The sequence below is a fragment of the Pristiophorus japonicus genome, unplaced genomic scaffold (genome assembly GCF_044704955.1).
Source record: "Pristiophorus japonicus isolate sPriJap1 unplaced genomic scaffold, sPriJap1.hap1 HAP1_SCAFFOLD_1489, whole genome shotgun sequence".
NCBI classification, from domain to species: Eukaryota; Metazoa; Chordata; class Chondrichthyes; family Pristiophoridae; genus Pristiophorus; species Pristiophorus japonicus.
The window spans coordinates 1-21,283 of NW_027251164.1; the positions used below are offsets into that span (position 1 = coordinate 1).

General features: G+C 49.1%; 1 protein-coding gene across 1 annotated transcript in view; it reads left to right on the plus strand.

Moving 5' to 3' along the window:
• Positions 1–33: 33 nt before the first annotated feature.
• Positions 34–21,283, plus strand: part of LOC139242830 (radial spoke head 1 homolog) — a gene marked incomplete at its 5' end in the record, with an annotated part of 39,042 nt that continues 17,792 nt past the window's right edge. The window contains 2 exons of the mRNA XM_070870514.1: positions 34–165; positions 10,608–10,679. Coding sequence (XP_070726615.1) covers positions 34–165; positions 10,608–10,679 — 204 coding nt within the window. The remainder of the gene's footprint in view (positions 166–10,607; positions 10,680–21,283) is intronic.

Below are 21,283 nucleotides of genomic sequence, written 5' to 3' on the forward strand. Positions count from 1 at the left end.
TCAATGTATTCATTGTTTATCCTCACTAGGCATGGTCAGGGAGTCTATGTGTATGCCCTTGTAGGCTCCAAGTATGTGGGAACCTGGATTCATGGAAAGCAGCTTGAGGCCGGAGAGCTCATTCACCTGAACCACCAGTACCAGGGCAATTTCCTCAATAACAATGTAAGTACCGAGCTCCGCCATATATCGCGACAGTGTCTCTCCTCACCACACACCACAGTTCCCGGAGCAAGATGTGGGCGTTGCTAACCAGACCAGCATTTATCGCCCAGATGGTGGTGGTGAACTGCCGTCTTGAACCGCTGCAGTCCATGTGGTGTTCTTTGTAGCGGTTTGTTACAATTGAGTGGCTCGCTGGGCCATTTCAGAGGGCATTTAAGAGTCAACCACATTGCTGTGGTTCTGGAGTCATATACAGGCCAGACTGGGTAAGGATGGCAGATTTCTTGAGTGAACCAGATGGGTTTTTACAACATTTGGAGAGTTTCATGGTCACCATTACTGATGCTAGCTGTGGTGTTCCACAGGGATCGGTGCTGGGACCACTGTTTAAATAAACAATTTGAACTCGGGAATCAGAAATACAATTTCAAATTTTGCAGACGACAATAATTGGGCGGTATCGTTACAACAGAGGAGGACTATGACAAAATACACTAATAAACTTGCAGAATGGCCGTATAATTGGCAAATGAACTTAAATATAGACAAGTGTTTAGGTAGTACATTTGGTGGGAAAAATAAGGAGGCCACATTCTCTAAATGGGGTTGAGGAACAGAGGAATCTCGATACACAAATCACTAAAAGTAGCTACGCAGGTTATTTAGGCCATAAAAAAAAAACAAGCACCAGGGTTTATTTCCAGAGGGATAGAATTGAAAAGCAGGGAAGTTATGTTAAACTTGGATCGAAGATCGGTTGGACCACACTTAGAGTACTGGGAACAGTTGTTATCTCCATATTATGAATAGGATATACAGGCTCTGGAGAAGGTGCAAATATTTCTGAGAATAATACCAGAACTGAGAGGTAATACCTATCAGGAAAGATTGAATAGGCTGGGTATTTTTTCTCTAGAAAAAAGAAGACTGAGGAGTGATCTGATAGAGGTCTTTAAAATTATGAAAAAGTTTGATAGGGTAGACATGGAGAAGATGTTTTGACTTGCAGGTGAGACCAGAACTAGGAGCCATTAATAGAAGGTAGTCACTTGTGTGGAGGACGAATTCATGGAATGTATACAAGACAGTTTTGTAGATCAGTATGTTGAGGAATCAACTGGGGAACTGACTATTTTAGATGTAGTATTGTGCAATGAGAAAGGGTTACTTAATAATCCTGTAGTAAAGGGACACTGTGGGAAGAGTGGCCATAATATGATAGAATTTTATATTAAGTTTGAAAGTGATTTAGTTAAATCCGAAACTAGCATCTTAAATCTAAACAAAGCAAACAACATAGGTATGGGGGCAAGTTGGCTAAGGTAGATTGGGAAACTACATTAAAAGGTATGAGCAATGGCTGGCATTTAAAGAATTAATATATAATTTACAACAAATGTACACTCCTTTAAGGCACAAAACCCCACGGGAAAAGTGGTCCAATCGTAACTAACGAGAAGTTGAAGATAGAATTAGATCAAAGGAAGATGCTTATAATGTTGCCAAAAAGAGCAGTAAGCCCGAGGATTGGGAGCATTTTAGAATTCAGCAAAGGAGGGCCAAGAAATTGATAACGAAAGGGAAAATAGAATATGAGAGTAAACGAGTGAGAGACATAAAAACAGACTGTAAAAGTTTCTATAGATATGTAAAAAGGAAAACATTAGCGATCTTACAGGCTGAGACAGGAGAAATTATAATGGAGAATAAGGAATTGGAAGAGAAATTAAACAAATACTTAGTATCTGTCTTCCCGGAAATAGTGGAAAACCAAGGATCTAGCAAGAATAAGGAACTGAAAGTAATTAGTATTAGTAAAACAATAGTACTGGACAAAATTAATGGGATTGAAAGCTGATAAATCCCCTGGACCTGATGACCTACATCCTAGGGTTTTGAAAGGTGGCTATAGAGATAGTGGATGCATTGGTTGTCATCTTCCAAAATTCCAAAGATTATAAAATGGTTCCCACGGATTGTATGGTAGCAAATGTAACCCCGCTATTTAAAAAAATGGGGAACTTCAGACCAGTTAGCCTGACATCAGGTGTCGGGAAAATGCTAGAATCTATTCTTAAGGATGTGATAACAGGGCACTTAGAAAATAATAATAGGATTCAGCAGAGTCAACACGGATTTATGAAAATATGTTGATGTTTTTTGAGGTTGTAACAGGCAGAATAGATAAGGGGGAACCAGTGGATGTGGTGTATTTGGATTTTCAGAAGGCATTCGATAAGGTGCCACACACAAGAGGTTATTAAACTGAATTAGGGCTCATGAGATTGTGGATGATATACTAGCATGGATTGAGGATTAGTTAACGGACAGCAAACAGAGAGTAGCAATAAACGGGTCATTTTTGGGTTGGCAGGCTGTAACTGGTGGGGTGCCGCAAGGATTAGTGCTTGGGCCCCAGCTATTCACAATCTATATCAATGATTTGGATGAGGGGACCAAATGTAATATATCCAAGTTTGCTGATGATACAAAGCTAGGGAATGGAAGTTGTGAGGAGGATGCAAAGAGGCTTCAAGAGGATATAGACAGGCTAAATGAGTGGGCAAGAACATGGCAACTGGAATATAATGTGGAGAAATGTGAAGTGATTCACTTTGGTAGGAAAAATAGAAAAGCAGAGTATTTTTTAAATGGTGAGAAATTGCAAAATGTTGGTGTTCAGAGGGACCTGGGTGTCCTTGTACACCAATCACTGAAAGTTAACATGCAGGTACAGCAAGCAATTAAGGAACCAAATGGTATGTTGGCCTTTATTACAAGAGGATTTGAGTACAAGAGTAAAGACGTCTTACTGCAATTATATAGGGCCCTAGTGAGACCACACCTGGAGTAGTGTGTACAGTTTTGGTCTCCTTACCCAAGGAAAGATATACATGCCGTAGAGGGAGCACAACAAAGGTTCACCAGACTGATTACTGGGATGGAAGGATTGTCCTATGAGGAAATTGAGTAGACTAGGCCGATATTCTCTAGAGTTTAGAAAAATGAGAGGTGATATTGAAACATGTAAAATTCTTACAGGGCTTGATAGGATAGTAGCAGGTGGATGTTTCCCCCGACTGGGGAGTCTAGAACCAGGGGTCACAGTCTCAGAGTAAGGGGATGGCCATTTAGGACTGAGATGAGATTAAATTTCTTCACTTAGAGGGTGGTGAATCTCTGGAATTCTCTGCCCCAGAGGGCTGTGGAGGCTAAGTCGTTCAGTATATTCAAGACAACCTGCCCCCACCTCACAGTACTGATCATCAAGAGCCACGACAAGATCTTGGACAGCTTGGGCCTCTTTCCATACCTTGGGAGCCTCCTGCTGGCGAGGGCAGACATGTCTTCAGTGTGCCAGTGCAGCCTTTGGTCGCCTGAGGAAAAGGGTGTTTGAAGACCAAGATCTCAAACCCGGCACCAAGCTCATGGTCTACAGAGCAGTAGTGATACCCGCCCTCCTTTATGTTTCAGGGACATGAACAATGTACAGCAGGCACATGAAAGCACTGGAGAAGTACCACCAACGCTTCCTCCGCAAAATTTTGCAATTCCATTGGCAGGATATGTGTACCAATGTCAACGTTCTCTCTCAGCCCAACATCCCCAGCATCGAGTGTCATGTATCTCACACTACTGTATATAACTGTATCTTACCATGCTATACATGACTGTAACTAGAGATGACCTGTAACCACAAGCTTACCTTACCACCAGGGGTTCACTTGCAGGAGACACTGGATACCTGTCCCAGACAGGTATATAAGGACAGGTCTCAGGCAAGTGTGGCATTCGAGAGCTGTGTAATAAAGGTGCAGGTCCTGAGTGACCTTGACTTCATTATGTGCCTCGTGAGCCTGTACTGCAGGGACAGGACTTTACAGTGGTGACGAGTTACGGGATTACAGAATCCACAGAATGGCGACCAACGGCTCAGATGAAAAATACAATGCTGGAGATAACTGGGAGGACTTTATAGAAAGGCTCCAGCAAAACTTCGTAACCAAAGACTGGTTAGGCGACGATAAGGCAGACAAGAGAAGAGCCCATCTCTTGACCAGCTGTGGCTCGAAAACATAAGCCTTAATGAAGGACCTGCTGGCACCTGAGAAACCAGCAAGCAAGTCGTTTGAAGAGTTGAGCACACTGGTAAGAGACCACCTGAAGCCAGCGAGCAGCCTACACATGGCCAGACACAGGTTCTACAACTACAGACGCTGTGTGGACCAGAGCGTACCCGACTTCATGGCGGAACTTCGGAGGTTGGCTAGCTTATGTGAGTTCTCCGATGAACGAAGGAGAGAAGTACTGAGAGACTTTTTTATTGAAGGAATAGGCCACGCAGGCATATTTCAAAAGCTCATAGAGACTAAGAACTTGACCCTAGAGGCAGCAGCACTGGTTGCTCAGACATTCTTGGCAGGAGAAGAAGAAACGAGGTTGATCTACACTGCGGGTACGACAACTAACGAAACATCGGAACAAGGGGTTCACAGCGTGAAACAAGCCGCTACCCCCACACACAGACAAAGGCAGGAGAGCAGGCCCTCAACAGCAGGCAGTGGCGCCAGAAGCCAGCATGGGGCACATGAACGGCCGTTCACACCTCATCAACCCACAATGCGAGCAATCAACTACAAACTGAGAGAAGCTCAAGAGAGATCAGCCAGACGCAGCTCATCCTTTGGAAACAATGGAAGCGGTCTGTGCTGGAGATGTGGGGGAAGGCACTCATCAAGGGGGTGTCGATTTCAGCATGCTGTTTGCAGAAACTGCAACTATACAGGGCATCTGGCCCGCATGTGCAGAAAAATGGCAGCTCGGCTGGGATACGAATCGGAAAGCGGAACAAAAGACAGTGGGAACACCGAGGTACAGTGGGTCAACACGATCAATGGCCACTGCTCTTACAACAAGACGCCTCCAATAATGATGAGGGTCCTACTCAACCGGATACCCGTCAACATGGAGCTGGATACGGGAGCGAGTCAATCTCTCATGAGCGCTCAACAATTTGAACAGCTGTGGCCGCACAAAAGAGACAGACCAAAACTCACAAGGGTCGACACCAAACTAAGGACCTATACCAAAGAAATCGTCCCAGTCCTTGGCAGCTCCATGCTCTCAGTCACACACAAAGTGAACCGACTTCCCCTGTGGATTATCCCCGGAGATCTCCCAGCACTGCTGGGGAGAAACTGGCTGGCAAAACTAAACTGGAAATGGGATGATGTTCATGCCATGTCGTCAGAGGAACGGACCTCCTGCTCAACAGTTCCAAGTCAATTTGAACATCTCTTTCAGCCAGGTGTGGGCACCTTCAAAGGGGCTAAAGTCAAAATTTACATCACACAGGATGCTAGACCGGTCCATCACAAGGCTAGAGCTGTGCCCTATGTGATGAGGGAAAAGATTGAACAGGAACTGAACAGGCTTCTGCGAGAAGGCATTATCTCACCTGTGGAATTTAGCGACTGGGCAAGTCCCATCGTTCCAGTCATGAAGCCTGATGGATCCGTACGAATCTGTGGGGACTACAAATCTACCATAAACAGAGTCTCCATACAGGACCAATACCCACTGCCCAGAGCGGAGGACTTATTTGCCACATTGGCTGGAGGAAAACTTTTCTCAAAACTAGATCTCACATCTGCGTATATGACGCAAGAATTGCCCGACGAGTCTAAGCTACTCACCATCATCAATACACATCGAGGCCTTTTCATGTTTCCAGTCGAATGGACAAGGGAGAATCAGTTGATGTGGTGTATTTGGACTTTCAGAAGGCTTTCGACAAGATCCCACACAAGAGATTAATGTGCAAAAGTTAAAGCACATGGGATTGGGGGTAGTGTGCTGATGTGGATTGAGAACTGGTTGGCAGACAGGAAGCAAAGGGTAGGAGTAAATGGGTACTTTTCAGAATGGCAGGCAGTGACTAGTGGGGTACCGCAAGGTTCTGTGCTGGGGCTCCAGCTGTTTACATTGTACATTCATGATTTAGACGAGGGGATTAAATGTAGTATCTCCAAATTTGCGGATGACACTAAGTTGGGTGGCAGTGTGAGCTGTGAGGAGGATGCTATGAGGCTGCAGAGTGACTTGGATAGGTTAGGTGAGTGGGCAAATGCATGGCAGATGAAGTATAATGTGGATAAATGTGAGGTTATCCACTTTGGTGGTAAAAACAGAGACACAGACTATTATCTGAATGGTGACAGATTAGGAAAAGGGGAGGTGCAACGAGACCTGGGTGTCATGCTACATCAGTCATTGAAGGTTGGCATGCAGGTACAGTAGGCGGTTAAGAAAGCAAATGGCATGTTGGCCTTCATAGCGAGGGGATTTGAGTACAGGGGCAGGGAGGTGTTGCTACAGTTGTACAGGGCCTTGGGGAGGCCACACCTGGAGTATTGTGTACAGTTTTGGTCTCCTAACTTGAAGAAGGACATTCTTGCTATTGAGGGAGTGCAGCGAAGGTTCACCAGACTGATTCCCGGGATGGCGGGACTGACCTATCAAGAAAGACTGGAACAACTGGGCTTGTATTCATTGGAGTTCAGAAGAATGAGAAGGGATCTCAAAGAAACATTTAAAATTCTGACGGGTTTAGACAGGTTAAATGCAGGAAGAATGTTCCCAATGTTGGAGAAGTCCAGAACCAGGGGTCACAGTCTAAGGATAAGGGGTAAGCCATTTAGGACCGAGATGAGGAGAAACTTCTTCACCCAGAGAGTGGTGAACCTGTGGAATTCTCTACCACAGAAAGTTGTTGATGCCAATTCACTAAATATATTCAAAAAGGAGTTAGATGTAGTCCTTACAACTAGGGGGATCAAGGGGTATGGCGAGGAAACAGGAATGGGATACTGAAGTTGCATGTTCAGCCATGAACTCATTGAATGGTGGTGCAAGCTCGAAGGGCTGAATGGCCTACTCCGGCACCTATTTTCTATGTTTCTATGTACAATCGATGCCCATTCGGCATCAGGTCGGCGGCTGCTATATTCCAGCGCAACATGGAGAGTCTGCTCAAGTTTATCCCGGGGACGGTTGTATTTCAAGATGGGCACGGGCAGGGACACCGACTCCCATCTCTGCAATTTGGAGGAAGTACTAAAGCGGTTGGATTGGGTAGGCCTAAGAGTTAAGAAATCGAAGTGCCTGTTTCTCGCGCCCGATGTTGAATTTTTGGGCAGAAGGATTGCCGCTGATGGAATCCGCCCAACAGAGTCCAAAACCGAAGCAATTCGCCTGGCACCCAGGCCCCGGAATGTCTCGGAACTGCGCGCCTTTCTCGGGCTACTCAATTACTTTGGGAACTTTATGCAGAACTTAAGCAAGCTGCTGGAGCCTCTCCACGTGCTACTCAGGAAGGGGTGCGATTGGGTTTGGGGGGACGCCCAGGAACGCGCCTTCAATAAGGCACGCAACCTTCTGTGTTCCAACAGTGTTTTGGCCTTCTTTGATCCAGGTAAAAAGCTAGTTCTTACATGTGATGCGTCAGCGTACAACATGTCAATAGTGCGGGTAAATTACAACCCATAGTTTATGCCTCCAGGTCACTTTCGCGGGCGGAGCGCAGGTACGGAAAGGTGGAAAAGGAGGCGCTCACGTGCGTGTACGGTGTCAAAAAGATGCACCAATACCTTTTCGGGGCCAAGTTCGCATTAGAAACCGACCATAAGCCCCTCACATCCCTACTATCCGAGAGCAAGGCCATAAGCGCCAACGCCTCGGTGCGCATTCAACGGTGGGCACTCATGCTGGCGTCTTACGATTACACCATAAGGCACAGACAACTGTGCCGACGCGCTTAGCAGGCTACCCCTGGTGACCACGGAAGGGTCTGATGAACAGGACTGTGAGATGGTCATGGCAATCAATGCCTTTGAGTACACAGGTTCGCCCATGATGGCTCGCCAAATCAGAGCCTGGACAACCAGCGACCCCACGATATCCCTAGTAAAAAGATGTGTCTTAATTGGCGACTGGGCAGAGGCTCGCGATGCCTGCCCCAAGGAGATCAAACCTTTCCATAGGTGCATGCATGAGCTGTCACTACAAGCAGACTGCCTGATGTGGGGCAGCTGAGTAGTTATGCCTCTGCGAGGCAGAGAGGCATTTGTCCGGGAGCTCCACCGCGAGCACCCAGGGATTGTTTTCATGAAGGCCATAGCCAGATCCCACATCTGGTGGCCTGGTATTAACGCGGACTTGGAGCTCTGCGTCCAACGGTGCACCATTTGTGCCCAACTCAGTAATGCCCCGAGGGAGCCCCCCCCTGAGCCCCTGGCCCACCAAACCGTGGTCGCGGGTGCAGGTAGACTATGCGGGCCCATTCATGGGCAAAATGTTCCTTGTAGTTGTAGATGCATTTTCAAAGTGGATCAAATGCACCATTTTAAACTTGAGCACCACCTCCATCACTGTGGAGAGCCTTGGAACCATGTTTGCAACGCACGGAATTCCTGACATATTGGTCAGTGATAATGGTCCGTGCTTCACCAGCGCAGAATTCCAAGATTTTATGAGTTACCACGGCATAAATCACGTTAAGACGGCACCGTTCAAGCTGGCCTCCAACGGCCAGGCAGAGTGAGCAGTGCAGATCATGAAACAAGGCATGCTCAAAATACTAGGTTCCACGCTGCAGGGCTGCCTGTCGCGACTGCTGCTGGCATACAGATCTCGTCTGCACTCATTGACTGGGATCCCCCCCGCGCAACCATTGATGAAACGGACCTTAAAGACAAGGCTCTCATTAATCCTCCCAGACATGCATGAAATCGTTGAGGCAAAGCGCCGTAAGCAGACTGATTACCATGATCGAAATTCAAGGGGGAGGTGGAATGAGATAGGTAACAAAGTGTTTGTGCTAAACTATGGCAGGGGTCCCAAATGGCTTGCAGGGACAGTAACAGGCAAGGAAGGAAACAGGCTACTGGTGGTACAAATGGACAATGGCCAAACCTGCCAGAGGCATGTAGACCAAGTCAAAAGTAGATTTACCAACAACACTGCTGAACCAGAGGCAGACTACAATGTGGAACTCACACCACACCTGGTGGACAGACAGGTGGAACAACCTGAGGAAAGGGCAATCCCAACAGACAGCCCAGGCGAGACACCAACAATCATACTGAACGAAACAGACAGCCCAGGCGAGATACCAGCAATCACACCGAAAGAAAAACAGACACCAAGGCAAACGACTGAACCACAACTAAGACGCTCCACGCGAGAGCATAGACCACCTGAGAGACTGAACCTATAAAGACAATAAGACCTTGGGGGAGGGTGATGTCATGTATCTCACACTACTGTACATAACTGTATCTTACCATGCCATACATGACTGTTACTAGAGATGACCTGTAACCACAAGCTTACCTTACCACCAGGGATACACTTGCAGGAGACACTGGATACCTGTCCCAGACAGGTATATAAGGACAGGTCTCGGACAAGTGTGGCATTCAAGAGCTGTGTAATAAAGGTGCAGGTCCTGAGTGACCTTGACTTCATCATGTGCCTCATGTGAGTCTGTACTGCAGGGACAGGACTTTACATCGAGACATTGACCATGCTCGATCAGCTCTGATGGACTAGCCACGCACTAGACTACTCTACTCCGAGTTTCATCACGGTAAACGAGCCCCAGGAGGGCAGAAAAAACGCTTCAAGGACACCCTCAAAGTCTCCCTGAAAAAATGTAACATCCCCACCGACTCTTGGGAATCCCTGGCCCAAGACCGCTCAAAGTGGAGGAAGAGTATTTGAGTCTCTTCATCGGTAGTCGAGTACAAACAGCGGAAGGAGTGCAAGACAAATCAAGTACCACACCCACCCGTCCCTCCAACCACCGCCTGCCCCACCTGTGACAGAGACTGTAGATCCCGCATTGGACTCATCAGTCACCTGAGAACTCATAGTGTGGAAGTAAGTCCTCCTTGACTCCGGAGGAACTGCCTAAGAAGGAGAAGATTCAAGACAGAGATCGATAGATTTTTGGACATTAAGGAATATGGGGATAGTGCGGGAAAGTTGGGGTAGAAGATGAGCCATGATTTTGTTGAATGTTGGAACAGGCTTGAGGGGCCGAAATACCCACTCCCGCCCCTATTTCTTATGATCGTATGTACTAATAAATCCAATCGGGAATTCAGGAGAAAGTTCTATACCCAGAGGGTGGTGAGAATGTGGAACTCGCTACCACAGCGAGTGGTTGAAGCAAAGAGCATAGACGCATTTAATGGCAAGCTAGATAAGTACAAAAGGAAGAAAGGAATAGAAGGATGTGTTGATAGGTAAAGAGGAGTGGGAGGAGGCTTGTGTGGAGCATAAACCCCGGCCAGGAGCTGTTTCGGTGCTTTAAATTCTATGTAAATTTGTAATACTTTGTTGAGTTTATTAAGATATATTTTGCTTCATTTCTGCAGCCTACAGGTAAAGGGAAATACATCTTTGACTTTGGCTGTGAGCAGCATGGTGAATACCTTCAGATCGAACAGGTAAATCCCAGGAAGGAACAGTAGTTGACACCATTCCATGGCAAAGCTAGGTATTTACAGCTGGGACTAACTAGTGACTTGCACAGTCGCCACTATATGTGGTCCTGGGTCAGTAAATGTCTTGTGTTGTCCAGTGATGTGTTGTGAAGAGGATCGGGAAATTAAACCAGTCCATGATTGTTGTGTATGCAATAATTGTTAGACTGAATACTGTTTAACTCCAAAAGGTATGACCTTGGCTCTGCTTTATTAAGACCCAAAGTGACTAATATACAAAATGGCTGGCCTTTTATACTTGGGCTGCACACACGTGCATGCAGCCCAATGGCCTCCAACAGTGACGCCATCTAGTGGCTAGTGAATCCAAAAGTACATACATGACAATACTCTCCTCTGAGATATTAACACAGTCTTTTACAAATTGAGACGGTCCAGTGTTTTATGCTCCCGGGTTGAATGTCTTAGTTCAACTCCAGCCTTGGGTGAGTGTTCAGAGTCTGTTGTGATTGGTGGCTGGGTGGCTGACCTGGTGGGAGTGGCAATGGCCATGTCAGGGATTGAAAGTCCATTTTCATTGAACATGTCAGTGATTGAAAGTCCCGATTCACTGATGACTGGGGGTAGGTTGGTTGGTCGTCGATTGTCTCTTCCTCCGACTGTTCCGGTTCGTCTGTGTGCCGCAGCTTTGTCTGATCCATATGTTTTCTGCACGTTTGTCCATTTTTGAGCTTGACAATAAATATTCTGTTGCCCTCCTTGGCCATGACAGTACCAGCGATCCACTTGGGACCCTGACTATAACTCAGGAATATACAGGATCATTTACAGAAATATCTCGTGACACAGCTGCGCGATCGTGATACCCTTGCTGACTTTGTCTTCTATATTCAACATGATTATTCAAGTCAGGTGTACAAGAGATAGCTTGGTCTTAAGACCTCTCTTCATCATTAGTTTAGCAGGCGAGACCCTGGTAAGCGTGTGTGGTCTTGTCCTGCAACTAAGCAATATGCATGACAGGCGGGTCTGCAGTGACCCTTGGGTTACTCGCTTCATACTCTGCTTTATGATTTGAACAGCACATTCTGCTTGTCCATTGGATGCAGTTTTGAACGGTGCTGACCTTACATGTTTGATACCATTGAGTTTCATGAACTCTTGAAACTCCTGACTGGTGAAGCGCGATCCGTTGTCGCTAACAGTGATGTCGGGCAGACCATGTGTCGCGAACATGAAGCTGAGATTCTCAATGATAGCTGTGGATGTGCTGGATGACATGATTATACACCCCAGGAAGGGACCTGCAAAGTCGATGTGGATCCTGGACCATGGTTTGGACGGCCACGACCACAGACTCAGCGGCGATTCCGCTGGTGCTTTGCTGAGCTGCATGCAAGTGTTGCACTGATGCACACATGATTCCTCAGTCAATTCCCGGCTACCATACATGAGACCTGGCGATGGCTTTCATCATTACAATGCTGGGATGTGTGCTATGTAGCTCACGTACAAATTTCTCCCTTCCTTTCTTGGGCATAACAACATGATTGCCCCACAGTATACAATCCGACTGAATCGACAGTTCGTCTTTGCAACGAATGTAAGGTTTGGTCTCCTCGCACATTTGCTTGGGTATGGCAGACCTTTGAGGATGCAACTCTTCACCACTGATAAAATCGGGTCCTGGCTGGTCCAGGTCTTAACTTGTTGAGCCATGACAGGCGATCCTTCACTGAAAGAAGCATCCATAACTAACAATAGGTCCGCCGGTTGTGGCATTTCCACCTCCGGTGTGGGCAACGGCAGATGGCTCAAAGCATCGGCACAATTCTCGGTGCCAGGTCTATAGCGAATGACAGTCATAACCGGATAATGTCAGCGCCCACCTCTGGATGCATGATGAAGCATTGGTATTGATACCTTTGTTTTCAGAGAACAGTGAAATGAGCGGCTTGTGATCTGTCTCCAGTTCAAACCGAAGACCAAACAGGTACTGATGCATCTTTTTAACCCCATACACACAGGCTAGTGCTTCTTTCTCTACCATGCTGTAGGCTCTTTCCACTTTAGACAAACTTTTTGAAGCATACGCAACTGGTTGTAATTTACCTGACTCATTAGCTTGTTAGAGTACGCAACCAATTCCATATGACGAAGCATCACAGGCCAATACTAAACGTTTACATGGGTAATAATGTACCAGCAGCTTGTTGGAGCAAAGCAGATTCGTGGCTTTCTCAAAAGCTCTGTCTTGAGACGCACCCCACACCCAGTTGTGCCTTTTCTTAGCAGCATGTGCAGTGGTTCTAACAAGGTGCTCAATTTAGGTTGGAAGTTACCGAAGTAGTTGAGTAGACCCAGGAACGAACGCAGCTCCATCACATTCTGCGGCTTGGGTGCATTCTTGATGGCCTTGGTTTTCGCGTCCGTGGGCCTCATGCCATCAGCAGCAATTTTCCTCCCCAGGAATTCGACCTCTGGTACCATGAAGACGCACTTCGAGCATTTCAGTCTGAATCCCAGACGATGTAGAACCTCTTCTAGGTTGTTCAGATGTTCCTCGGAGTCACGACCTGTGATCAGGATGTCATCTTGGAACACGACGGTTCTGAGAACAGACTTCAGTAGACTCTCCATGTTCCTCTGAAATATTGCTGCAGCCGAGTGAATTCCAATAGGGCACCTGTGATAAATAAACAGTCCTTTATGCGTGTTAATGCATGTAAGTCTCTGACATCTCGACCAGCTCTTGTGTCATGTAGGCCGACGTCAAGTCCAGTTTGGTGAACGACTTCCCCCCCCACTAGCGTTGCAAACAGCCATCAGCCTTCGGTAATGGGTACCATGTTGATCGTAGCCTTGTAGTCTCCACAGATTCTGACAGTGCCATCATTTTTCAGCACAGGAACAATGGGGCTGGCCGATTCATTAAATTCAACCAGTGATATGATCCCTTGACGCTGGAGTCTGTCCAGTTCGATTTCGACCTTCTCCCTCATCATATACGGAACTGTCCGAGCTTTATAATGGACGGGTCTTGCATCCGAGTTCATGTGGATCTGCACCTTGGCTCCCGTGAAGTTGCCGATGCCTGGTTCAAACAGCGAGGGAAACTTGCTCAGTACTTGGGCACATGTATCTTTCTCTGACGACAACGCCTTGATGTCGTTCTAATCGCATCTGATTTTTTCAAGCCAGTTCCTGCCGAAGAGCATTGGGCCATTGCCTGGGACAATCCTTCGCGGTAACTCGTGAACCGCACCGTCATACGACACTTTAATTGTGGCACAGCCAATCACCGTTATGAGTTCTTTGCTGTACGTGCGCAACTTGGCATTGACTGGACTCAGCCTGGGCCTCACCGCCTTAGTATCCCACAACTTGTCGAATGCCCTCTGGCTCATTATCGATTGACTCGCCCCCGTGTCCAGTTCCATCGATACCGGCACCCCATTAAATTTCACGTTGATCATTATCGGTTTGCTCTTAGTTAGGAACGAGTACAGTCCATACACTTCCTCCACTGGTATCTCGGATTGCGTATCCGGATCAGCTGTCGCAGCACGCTTGCTCACCTGCGGACACTCTCGCTGGAGATGCCCCACTCTCCGACAACTATATTGCTTAAATCGGCACTGCTGATGCCGGTGATTTCCCCCACAATGCCAACGTGGAGAAATCAGATGCATTCCCGCTGGCGGACTTTGGGCAGCCACAGATTTCATGTACGCAGGCGGGTAGGATCTGCCATGTGCCGCTCTGTTGAACGCCGAATCAATGATTTTACAGTACTTGCCAAGTTTCGCTTTTTCACTGATACCTGCTTTGGACTTCGATTCATCGTCATGCATGACTGAGCAATCATGATGGCCCTGTTCAAGTCCAACGTCTCCACTGCCAGTGGTTTGCGTAGGATCACCTCGTGGTTGATGCCGATTACAAAGAAGTTCCGCAGCATGTCTGCCAACACAGTCCGAACTTACACGGTCCCGCTAGACGCCTCAGGTCGGCAACGAATTCCGCCGCATTCTGACCCTCTGAGCGAACGTGCATGTAAAATCTGTATCTCGAGATGATGATGCCTTCGTCTGGCTTAAGGTGGTCCTGTACCAGTGTACACAATTCTTCATACGTCTTCTCTGTTGGACTCACAGGCAGGAGTAGATTCCTTATCAGACCATAAATTTTTGGGCTGCAAACCGTGAGGAACACCGCCCGGCGCCGATCTGCGTCACCGACCTCCTCCATTTTGTTGGCCACGAAGAACTGGCTCAAACGGCTCACAAAATCTACCCAATCTTCTCGTTCCACAAATCGGCCCAACAATCCAATTGTGCTAATTTTTGCATGCAAAGGTTCTTGTTGCCTCATCGCCAAATGTTGTGTGTGCAATAACTGTTAGACTGAGTACTGTTTAACTCCAAGAGGTATGACCGTGGCTCTGCTTTATTAAGGCCCAAAGTGAGTGATATACAAAATGGCCAGTCTTTTCAGTGATGCCATCTAGTGGCTAGTGATCCCAAAAATACATACATGACAATGATATAAACACACAACCCCATTTCAGGAGGCTGGGAGTGAGCGGGGCAGGAGACCAACAGCGAGAGGGGCAGGGAGAGTGGGCGGAGCGGGGGGAGGCAGTGAGCGCGGGGGGTGGGGGGGTGGGGCATACAGTGAAGGGGGGAGGGCAGTGTGTGGGGGGGTGGACAGTGAGGGGGGGGACACCGACAGCGAGCGGCGGGCGGGGATACCGACAGCAAGCCGGGGGGGGAGGGGAGGGGCGGGGACACCGACAGTGAGCAGGGGGGGGGAGGGGCGGGGACAGTGAGCGGGGGAGGGGGGCGGAGCGGGGACACCGACAGTGAGCGGGGGGGGGAGGGGCGGGGATACTGACAGTGAGCAGGGGGGGGGAGGGGCGGGGACAGTGAGCGGGGGAGGGGGGCGGAGCGGGGACACCGACAGTGAGCGGGGGGGGGAGGGGCGGGGATACTGACAGTGAGCGGGGGAGGGGGCCGGGGCGGGGACACTGACAGTGAGCAGGGGAGGGGGGGCGGGGACACCGACAGTGAGCAGGGGAGGGGGGCGGGGACACCGACAGTGAGCAGGGGAGGAGGGGGCGGCGACAGCGACAGTGAGCGGGGGAGGGGGGGCGGGGACACCGACAGTGAGCAGGGGAGGGGGGCGGGGACACCGACAGTGAGCAGGGGAGGAGGGGGCGGCGACAGCGACAGTGAGCGGGGGAGGGGGGGCGGGGACACCGACAGTGAGCGGGGGGGGGAGGGGCGGGGATACTGACAGTGAGCGGGGGAGGGGGCCGGGGCGGGGACACTGACAGTGAGCAGGGGAGGAGGGGGCGGGGACACCGACAGTGAGCGGGGGAGGGGGGCGGGGACACCGACAGTGAGCAGGGGAGGGGGGGCGGCGACAGCGACAGTGAGCGGGGGAGGGGGGGCGGGGACACCGACAGTGAGCGGGGGGGGGAGGGGCGGGGATACTGACAGTGAGCAGGGGGGGGGAGGGGCGGGGACAGTGAGCGGGGGAGGGGGGCGGAGCGGGGACACCGACAGTGAGCGGGGGGGGGAGGGGCGGGGATACTGACAGTGAGCGGGGGAGGGGGCCGGGGCGGGGACACTGACAGTGAGCAGGGGAGGGGGGGCGGGGACACCGACAGTGAGCAGGGGAGGGGGGCGGGGACACCGACAGTGAGCAGGGGAGGAGGGGGCGGCGACAGCGACAGTGAGCGGGGGAGGGGGGGCGGGGACACCGACAGTGAGCAGGGGAGGGGGGCGGGGACACCGACAGTGAGCAGGGGAGGAGGGGGCGGCGACAGCGACAGTGAGCGGGGGAGGGGGGGCGGGGACACCGACAGTGAGCGGGGGGGGGAGGGGCGGGGATACTGACAGTGAGCGGGGGAGTGGGCCGGGGCGGGGACACTGACAGTGAGCAGGGGAGGAGGGGGCGGGGACACCGACAGTGAGCGGGGGAGGGGGGCGGGGACACCGACAGTGAGCAGGGGAGGGGGGGCGGCGACAGCGACAGTGAGCGGGGGAGGGGGGGCGGGGACACCGACAGTGAGCGGGGGAGGGGGGCGGGGACACCGACAGTGAGCGGGGGAGGGGGCTGGGACACAGACAGCGAGCGGGGGAGGGGGGGCGGGGACACAGACAGCGAGCGGGGGAGGGGGCGGGGACACAGACCGCGAGCGGGGGAGAGGGGCGGGGACACCGACAGCGAGCGGGGGAGGGGGGGCGGGGACACCGACAGCGAGCGGGGGAGGGGGGCGGGAACACCGACAGCGAGCGGGGGAGGGGGGCGGGGGGTGGGGACAACGACAGTGAGCGGGACAGGGCGGTGGAATCGGCAGCATTCTGGTGAACTTGAGTCAGGGTGATGTGGAGAATGTATCTTCGCTGATTGCAGCTTCTCTCGTTGCCAGGCTTGTGATGAGAGCAGGAGGAGTTTGAAGCCAGCAGCTTCCAGTCCTGACACCCTGAGCCCACTCCCCACAGGGCCTTTGATTTTCACCAAGGCCAGTGCAGCATGTGATTGTTGCAGTGTTGCTCACTGTGTTTCTTGCATGTTGCATGAGTCACTGATACATGGGAGGGAGGGCTGATAGCGATTGCTTAGTGCGAGCTGTGATGTCCTGGAGATCCATACTAACAAGGCAGGTGTGCACTAATGTGGTTCACGTTCCACCCTTCAACCCCCACCTCAGCTCTCTGTCCTCTCTGTTCTTTCACCACTGGCTGAATGAAAGCCCAGCAGGACTCTGCCTTCACCCAATGAAAGCCCAGCAGAACTCTGCCCTCGCCCAATGAAAGCCCAGCAGGACTCTGCCCTCGCCCAATGAAAGTCATCAGCCCTCGCCCAATGAAAGCCCAGCAGAACCTTGCCTTTGCCCAATGAAAGCCCAGCAGGTCTCTGCCCTCGCCCAATGAAAGCCCAGCAGGACTCTGCCCTCGCCCAACGAAAGCCCAGCAGGACTCTGCCCTCGCCCAACGAAAGCCCAGCAAGACTCTGCCCTCGCCCAATGAAAGCCCAGCAGAACTCCTCGCCCAATGAAATCCCAACAGAACCCTGCCCTCGCCCAATGAAAGTCAAGCAGAACCCTGCCCTCGCCCAATGAAAGTCAAGCAGAACTCTGCCCTTGCCCAATGGGAACCAAGCAGAATATTTTAGATCTGGTAATGTGTAACGAGTCTGGATTAATTAATGATCTTGTATTGAAGGATCCTCTTAGCAAGAGTGATCATAGCATGGTAGAATTTCAAATTCAGTTTGAGGGTGAGAAAGCTAGGTCTCAAACTAGTGTCCTGAACTTGAATAAAGGTCATCACAAAGGTATGAAGGCAGAGTTGGTTAAAGTGGACTGGGAAAATAGATTAAAGGGTTAGACTGTAGAAAAGCAGTGGCAGACATTTAACAAGATATTTCATAGCTCTCAGCAAAGATATATTCCAGTGAGAAATAAAGATGCTAAGAGAAGGATGAACCATCCATGGCTAACTAAGGAAGTAAAGGATGGTATCACATTGAAAACAAAGGACAGTGGAAGGCCAGAAGATTGGGAAAGTTTTAGAAACCAGCCAAAGGACAACTATAAAAAATGATAAAGACAGAGAAGATAGATTATGAGAGTAAACGAGCAAAAATATAAAAACAGACAGTAAGAGCTTCTACAGGTATATAAAAAGGAAGTGAGTAGCTAAAGTAAATGTTGGTCCTTTTAGAGGATGAGACTGGGGAATTAATAATGGGAAACAGGAAAATGGCAGAGACTTGGAACAAATATTTTGTATTAGTCTTCATGGTAGAGGACACTAAAAAATCCCAATAATTGATAATCTAGGAGCGACTGCGGGACAGAGGGGGAGACTTAAAATCACTATCACGAGAGATAAAATGTTATGTTCTGACCACAGATGAGACTGCACACAGGGAGGTTAAAGTCACAGTGACCTCAGTCTTTATTAAGACACTCCAGAGTGAGGAACAGGCCTTAGGGGCCAGCTTATATATAGTGCTCCCAAGGGATGCTAGGATCCCTTGGGACTTCAGGGGATGCACTCCCTGGTGGCGGAACATGGGAGTGCATGCTTTACAGATACACACCATAAAGTACTCTGCAAACTAATGGGACGAAAGGTAGACATGTTCCCTGGACCCGATGGCCTGCATCCTAGGGTCTTAAAAGGCTGCAGAGATAGTGGATGCATTGGTTGTAATCTACCAAAATTTCCTGAATTCTGGAGAGATCCCAGTGGACTGGAAAACCACAAATGTAACGCCCCTATTTAAGAAAGGAGGCAGACAAAAAGCAGGAAATTATAGACCAGTTAGCCTAACATCTGTCATTAGGAAAATGCTGGAGTCCATTATTAAGGAAGTAATAGCAGGACATTTAGAAAATCAGAATGCAGTCAGGCAGAGTCAGCATGGTTTTATGAAAGGGAAATCATGTTTGACAAATTTGCTGGAGTTCTTTGAGGATGTAACAAGCAGGGTGTATAAGGGGGAACCAGTGAATGTGGTGTATTTGGATTTCCAGAAGGTATTCGATAAGGTGCCATATAAAAGGTTACTACACAAGATAACAGCTCACGGGGTTGGGGGTAATAAATTAGTGTGGACAGAGGATTGGCTAACAAACAGAAAACAGAGCGTCGGGATAAATCAGTCATTTTCAGGTTGGCAAAATGGAATTAGTGGGGTGCCACAGGGATCAGTGCTGGGGCCTCAACTATTTACAATCTATATTAATGACTTGGATGAAGGGACAGAGTGTAACATAGCCAAATTTGCTGATGATACAAAGATAGGTGGGAAAGCAAGTTGTGAGGAAGATGCAAAGAATCTACAAAGGGATATAGAGAGGCTCAGTGAGTGGGGAAAAATTTGGCAGATGGAGTATAATGTGAGGTTATCCACTTTGGCAGGAAAAATAAAAAAGCAAATTATTATTTAAATGAGGAACGATTACAAAATGCTGCAGTACAGAGGGACCTGGGGGTCCTTGTGCATGAAATACAAAAAGTTAGTATGCAGGTACAGCAAGTAATCAGGAAGACAAATGGAATGTTGGCCTTTATTGCAAGGGGGATAGAGTATAAAAGCAGATAAGTCCTGCTACAACTGTACAGGGTATTGGTGAGGCCACTCCTGGAGTACTGCGTACAGTATTGGTCTCCTTATTTAAGGAAGGGTATACTTGCATTGGAGGCAGTTCAGAGAAGGTTCACGAGGTTGATTCCTGAGATGAAGGGATTGTTTTTTAAGAAAGGTTGAGCAGATTGGGCCTATACTCATTGGAGTTTAGAAGAATGAGAGGTGATCTTATTGAAACATATAAGATTCTGAGGAGGCTCGACAGGGTAAATGCAGCGAGGATGTTTCCCCTCGTGGAGGAATCTAGAACTAGGGGGCATTGTTTTAGAATAAGGGTCACCCATTTCAAACGGAAATGAGGAGGAATTTCTTCTCTCAGAGGGTGGTGAATCTGTGGAATTCTCTGCCCCAGAGAGCTGTGGAGGCTGGGTCATTGAATATATTTAAGGTGGAGATAGACAGATTTTTGAGCGATAAGGGAATAAAGGATTATGGGGAGCGGGCAGGGAAGTGGAGCTGGGTCCATGATCAGATCAGCCATGATCTTATTGAATGGCGGAGCAGGCTCGAGGGGGCAGGTAGCCGACTCCTGCTCCTATTTCTTATGTTCTTACGTAATCTGTAACCCTGCCTTTGCCCAATGGAAGCCAAGCAGAACCCTGTCTCCTTCCAATGGAAGCAGCAGAACTCTGCCCTTGCCCAGTGAAGGGCCAGCAGAACTGTCCGTTTGCCCCACCCCCTCCCTGGTGATGCCCAGCCGGCCTCCCAGAGACAGGGAGTGAAATGGACACGGTGAAACAACAGTGGGAAACGGCAGACACATTCCCGCCATCCCATGCAGATCAGCTCAGCTCAGCTCAGATCAGATGAGACAACCATCCAGCATTAAAAGGACAAGCACTGTTTGAACAGTGGGTGAAAACATGCTTTAAATGGAGACAGCTCTGTCGCACACAGTTTGGCCACTGCTTCTGATTTGTCCTTTTCAGATCCTTTTTGTCTTCCGAGTGATTCCCCATTACAGATACTAATCTTCAAAATGTCCTGCTCTCTCCCATTTTTATCACGCTTCTCTTACCCGAATAAATCATCAACTCTCGGGCAAATGTGGTGCTATATTTTTTTCAGCGTCGCCTGGTCCAAACAAATGAATGAAGTGCCATTTTATATCATCTGCTTTAAAATACAGGTATAACAGTATTGTCCTCTGCAGAGTGAAACATATAAATACAGGTACAACAGTATTGTCCTCTGCCGAGTGAAACATATAAGAACATAAGAAATAGGAGCAGGAGTAGGCCATATAGCCCCTCAAGCCTGCTCCGCCATTCAATAAGATCATGGCTGATCTGATCATGGACTCAGCTCCACTTCCCTGCCCCCTTCCCATAACCCTTTACTCCCTTATCGCTCAAAAATCTGTCTGTCTCCACCTTAAATATATTCAATGACCTAGCCTCCACAGCTCTCCAACATCGGGAACATTCTTCCCGCAT